Raw genomic sequence first — 5,568 nt, forward strand, 5'->3', positions numbered from 1 at the left:
GCGGGAGTTGGGGGCCCCGGGCAGTCGGTTTGGGGGGGGCCGGGGCCCCGGGTGCTGAGGCGGCGCCCAGGCTCTTACTGCCTCCCTTTGCCCTGGCAGGGAACAAGGAGCGTGGCTGGAACGATCCTCCGCAGTTCTCCTATGGGCTGCAGACACAGGCCGGGGGCCCCAAGCGAGCCCCGCTCACTCGCCGGGCGCCCGCCCCTGCCCAGGGAGCGCCCCCAGGTCAGAGCACCAGCACAGCCCCGGTACCCATGCTGGGCTGCAGCCCCCTGCAGAGCCAAGGCTGCCCTGAGAGTGCCGCAGAGGCCCAGGGAGCACCCCCAGGTCAGAGCACCAGCACAGCCTTGGTGCCCATGCTGGGCTGCAAGCCCCTGCAGAGCCGAGGCTGCCCCGAGAGTGCCGCAGAGGCGGTGGCGAGGAGAGTCAGGGCCCCTGTACCAACCTCTGCTGCGAACAGAGCTGTGGCCCTGCAGGGGTCTCTCCTCTCCACGTTTCTTGGGTCTGTCTCCCCGCTTGGAGCCAGCAGGAACCGTGGCCTGGCCCAGCCTGGCTGTTGCATCCCCCTTCTCTCTGTTCCATTAGCAATGCGTGCTGGTTCTCCTAGAGAACGGGGCTGGTGGCACCCTTTCCTGCAGCCCCTCAGAGTGCAGAGACTGGGCAATGCTGGCACAGCAATACCAGCCATGCAAGAAGGACCTAGTACCAGCCTTGAGAGCCAGAGAGGCAGTGAAGCTAGGGGGTGCTGGGGGTCTGAGATCCTCCCCCCCATTTGGCACATCTCATGGGGGCAGTGAGTTTGCAATTCTCTGCACCAGGTTGGGTGTTCTTGCTGCTGAAGCTGGGTGCACTGGGCTGACTGCTCTCCGCACCAGTGTATGTTCCCTCCAGGTGCTCCTCCACACAGCAGTGCCCTGGCTGCCTCTGCAACCCTGCCCCCCAAATCGTTGGGGCCACCCCCACTTGGGCCTGTCAACCCTGCCCTGTGGACAGAGAGCGTGAGGCCAGCTATAGAGGAGCCTTCAGAGGACTGCGATGTGCCAGCAGATGCTGTCCTCATCCCCCTGAGGGAGGCCCTAGATGCCTGCCGGCCCAGAGTGCAGGTGAGGCCTTCAGTGCTTGCTCCTTTATCTCCTGGCCCAAGCCTCATTTCACCCAGCAGTAGCTGCTCTTACAAGACAGCACTGCTGTCCTTCACTAGGGAGCAGGGAGGTTCAGCAGCCAGAGAGGGGCCACACAGGGGCTGTTTGTTCCCAGGAGAGCTGTGGGGCTGGGAGAGCCACCTCTGCCTGGGAGAGCTGCCCAGAGGCTCCTTGGAGCAGGTCCTCACTCCAGCTCCTGTCGGTGCTTCCAGAAACAAGTGTGTGACGACATTGGGCGGCGGCTGATGGTGCTTGAGGACGCATGGGCTCAGGGGAAGCTGTCAGCCCCTGTGAGGAAGAGGATGAACCTCCTGGTGCAAGGTGAGGGGCACAGAGACTGGATCTGGGTCAAGCCTGGGCCATCAGGCATGTGGTGCCCACCAGGATGCTGACATGGAGCCACTGATGGGTTCCCTTTCCTCGGCAGAGCTGCAACAACGCCACTGGGACACAGCTGATGAGATCCACCGCTCACTTATGGTAGACCATGTGAACGAGGTGAGCCAGTGGCTGGTGGGTGTCAAGCGCCTGATTGCCGAGATGAGGATTCTGCCCACTGTGGAGCTGGCTGAGCCCAGGGATGATGAGACTGAGACCATGCCTGACCAGGAAGCTGCCTGATGCTCAAGAAGGGCTGCAGACTGTGGGCAGTGCAGCCTGTGTTCAGGGCCACTGGCAGGAGAAGGCCCCTCGGTGCCAGAGAAGGTCTGGGCGTCTCCTGTTGCTCCTAATCCACTCCCAGAAAAGGGGGATTTTAATCACCGTAACATTTTAGTGGCGATTCACTACATGATGTTTAATAAATAGCACCAATCTGACCCTGGCTACAGGCTGCCCTGGTACTCTGGGGCAGGCTGGGTCCTGTCTCTTCAGTGAGTGGTTGGAGATGCTGCCTGAGGCCAGAACAGCTTTAGGCTGGTCTCAAGGACTTCTCATCCCAGTAGGGTGTTCCCAGCCCCACACCTCATTAAGGGAAGGAATTCCCTATGAAGCAGTGCCTCCAGCATCACCCAGATCCAGCCAGAGCTGCTGTGATAGAGTGATACGTTTTCCTGCTGCATTGGCTGGCAAAGTCTGGGCCCCTCTATCCAAGCCTTTGGCAGAGGTGAGGAGACCCATGGCAGCAGGCCAGCCGTGCAGCTCCTCTGCAAGGAAACAGGTCCTGAGGAGCCAACATGCAGCCATCCTGGAGCAGCCTGGTGTGGGCTGCTGCAGCTTGGCTCTGCCCATACAGCAACACCAGTCCTTACTCTCAGCAGCTGGGGTCCTGCCCCCCCGGCCCAGCTCAAACCCAAGTGTGGGATCTGGGGGACTCAAACCCAGTTGGCCCCTGAGACAGTGGGGATCCAGGCAGAAATGTCATGGTGCTGGCCCTCGGCTCACCAGGCTGTGTCAGCTCTGGACATTATAATGAACCCAGGTGCAGGGAGACTGCTGTGTCTCGAGCCTGCACTTGCAGGAAGACCTCATTCACCTGCCTTGACCCTGGCTGGCACAACCCCCTGACTAGGCCAGCTGGGGCAGGATGCAGGACATGTGGCATCCCAAGCCTGGCAGCAGATTCAGCTGCTCCCAGCTCTCAGGCCCACACATTTCCAAGGCTGCTAAAGAGGTACCAGCTGTACTGCAGGCCTCAGCAGTGGCTATCTATGGTCCTGCATTCACCTTGCAGGATCTCATCGCACAAGGGAGAGATCCTGTGCACCCTGAAAGGTCATCTGGGGCTGCTTGGCTCATCCTGACTACCTTCCCCAGAGCTTCAAGGGCCCACCTGAGCCTAAATGCAGAGATCCACCAGCCCAACACAGGGGTTTCATGGTGTTTATTGATCAAGCGTGAGCTCCCTAGGCAGTCGCACCAGCCAGTTGTGCCAGAGCCCATGAGGTGTCACGCGTCCATCCCCAGCATCACAGAGAGGGCTGCAGCCAGCCGGTCACGGTGCCAGCACCTCCACGAGGCCCAGGAACAGGCCCAGCCATGGCCTGGAGACGGGGAGCTGAGAACTCAGATGTCCATCTCAAACTGGTCTTGATCTGGAAGGGCAGGGAGGGAAGACAGGGCCAGGGTTAGGATGGGGCGGCCTTGAAGGAAATGTGTAGGTAAATGGACTGCTGTGGGGGCAGGAGACTGAGATAGGGCCAAGTTGAACATTGGGCTGAGCCAGGGTCTCTCCTTGCCCTTTTGGCCAGGGGGGAGCCCCATGCTAAAGTAGCATGGCCCTATTCCCCTGCTGGGCAGGGGATGTGGTGCCCGGGCTGCTCACCTGGCATGGTTTCTTCGCTCTCATTCTGCTCCTTGAGCTCCCCCAGCTTGACGAGCCTGGGCTGGGCCAGGGAGGTGACACCGGGGATCTGGGGCAGGCAGCAGGGAGGGGTCCTGGCCACGGGTGAATTCTTGCACTCCAGCAGGAACTTGCGGTCGTAGATGATGCGGGTACCTGCCAAAAGCAGGGGGCAGTCAGGCACCGTCAGCCCCTGGCAGCCCCCTTCCCCCAGTGCCATGGCCAGAGCCTGAGCCCAGAGCAGGGGGACAGAAGGGGCCGGACCCAGCACTCAGCCATGGCTGGGAATCGTGGCTACATTTGGAGCCATTATGGGATTTCCTGAAGGACAGAGTGCAAAACCCATCATGCATGGCAGCTGTTCCCTGCATCGTTCCTTCCTCCCAAAGCTCCTGGAGCCCTGCTGGGGCATGCACGGGTGGGGGAAAATGTCTGGATGCCCCATGGCAGCCCACATGGTGCTAGCAAGCTGTGGGGCCAGGCAGCTCCAAAATCCACCTTTGTGTTGCCTGCAGCACTTCAGGCAGGCTTGCCCAGGCTCTGGGCACAGCCAAGGTTTGGCTGCCATGCAGCAGACAGGTCCCCAGTGCATCCCAGCACCAGGAACCCTGCGCTTTGAAGTGTGGTGGGCTCTAGAGTGGATCCCTTCAGCTTTCAACAGCAAAGACCCAGTGTGCCCCCTGTTAGCTTCATGGGAAGGTATAACTGAGGGCACTGTTCCCATCAGCTCAGCCAAGCAAGGCACCCCTGTGTTCCCTGCAAAGGAGAAGGTGTTGGGTTAGACAAGACACCATGTTCCGGGTGCCAGCTCTTTGGGTGTGCCCCCACGGCACCCGGAGCAGGTCCTGCCATGGGGAAGGGCACGCACAGGCTCCCCCTGCACACAAGTGTCTGCAGCGATCTCCGAGATTGAACCAGCCTGTGCAACACTTCCGCTCCCCTTCACAAAGGCTAGCCCTTCCTCTCCCTGCCGGTGAGGGGGCCCAGCTGTCCCCGCAGAAGGCCAGGCTGGGTCCTGAGGGGACAGAGCAGCGTTTCCGTGCCAGGTTGCCAAAGGCAGAGAGCAGCTGAGGGCAGCAGCTGGCGCAGCGATAGCTCTGCCTAGAACTCCCTGTACAGGCTGGGCCCTTCCCAGCACAACAAACACGTTACACAACCCGCGCAGGCGCCTGTCGCGGCCGTGCCAGCACCTGGCCTGGCTCCCTCAGGCTGAAGATAAGGCTTATCGAGGGCACACAATGGGGCCAGCGCCCACTGGGTGGGCACCTGCAGCCCAGCCGAAACCTGCTCTGCTCACGCATACGGGGCAGTGCTACTCTAAGGACAGGCAGCAGCGTAAAAAGAGGGCCTGCCTGTAGCTGAACCAGGGGTTTTGCTAGGGGCTGAAAGAGGGGAAATAGAGTGAGCTGAAGGTACTTTGTGGTGCAAGCTGTACCACCCTGTTCCTGCCCACAGGGCTGGAGAGCTCAGCTCCAAGCAGAGTTTTGTGCTGGTCCCCAGCACCTCCTCCAGCTCTGGCCAGCCATACCAGGGCAACTGCATGGCCATGCCGCCAAGTGCAAACCTGTCCTAGCAAGGGAGCAGGACTGCGTCCAGATGCTGCAGCAGCATTGCCAGGAGCTTGTTCCCCAGCAATGCAGCCCAAGGAACAGTCACAGTCTCTGCCTGGGCCAGGAAGCAGCACAGGGCAGTGATGGCCTCTGCAGCAGCTGTACATGCCTAGTAAGGCCACCCTGCAAAGCTTTGGCCTCCCTTACCTGCCCCATCTCTGAGCAGCCAAGGAAATAACACACCCCAGGGACCTGCCTGGCATGGTGCTGCTGGGAGCCCAGGCCATGGCACTGCAGCAGGAGGCCTGGGCGTCAGGACTGTGCAGGCTGCTGCTGCACCCCCGAGTGCTGAGCTGCCTCTGCAGCCTGGGACCCAGCTCTGAGGCAGAGGGGTGCAGCTAGCACTGGCTGGGCAGCAGCAAAGGGTGGGAAGGGACGAGCTCGGGCAGGGCGAGCCCAGGGTGCCTTCCCCCGGGGCTACCTGCAGAGGCCCCCGGCCGGTCGGGGAGAGGACCAGCTCTCCCGGGCCGGCCCGGCGGGGTGCGCACAGCCCCCGGGCCCCGCGGGCACGACCGCGGGCTGCCGAGAGGCCGCG

At 61.7% G+C, this 5,568-nt stretch overlaps 2 protein-coding genes across 12 annotated transcripts in view; one reads left to right on the top strand and one right to left on the bottom strand.

Moving 5' to 3' along the window:
• Nucleotides 1-5: 5 nt before the first annotated feature.
• SRA1 (steroid receptor RNA activator 1) lies at nt 6-1,965 on the top strand (the record flags this gene model as incomplete). The annotated part of the gene is made up of 4 exons (XM_026067904.1): nt 6-327; nt 892-1,103; nt 1,202-1,463; nt 1,570-1,965. Coding segments are annotated over 4 exons (990 nt in total), but the record flags the coding sequence as incomplete, so codon positions are not given.
• A 982-nt stretch (nt 1,966-2,947) lies between these two features.
• Nucleotides 2,948-5,568, bottom strand: part of LOC112967126 (ankyrin repeat and KH domain-containing protein 1) — a 128,406-nt gene continuing 125,785 nt past the window's right edge. For 10 of the 11 annotated variants that reach the window (XM_026067914.1, XM_026067918.1, XM_026067912.1 and 7 more), the window contains 2 exons: nt 3,406-3,579; nt 2,948-3,175 (listed from right to left, as the gene is read on the bottom strand). In XM_026067914.1, coding sequence (XP_025923699.1) covers nt 3,426-3,579 — 154 coding nt within the window. In that variant the 3' untranslated portion in view covers nt 2,948-3,175; nt 3,406-3,425. Of the gene's footprint in view, nt 3,176-3,405; nt 3,580-5,568 lie in introns of those variants that run through there. The other variant, XR_003253858.1, reaches the window with a different exon arrangement.

Source organism: Apteryx rowi, unplaced genomic scaffold (assembly GCF_003343035.1).
Source record: "Apteryx rowi isolate R43461 unplaced genomic scaffold, aptRow1 scaffold_264, whole genome shotgun sequence".
In the NCBI taxonomy this organism is placed as follows: domain Eukaryota; kingdom Metazoa; phylum Chordata; class Aves; order Apterygiformes; family Apterygidae; genus Apteryx; species Apteryx rowi.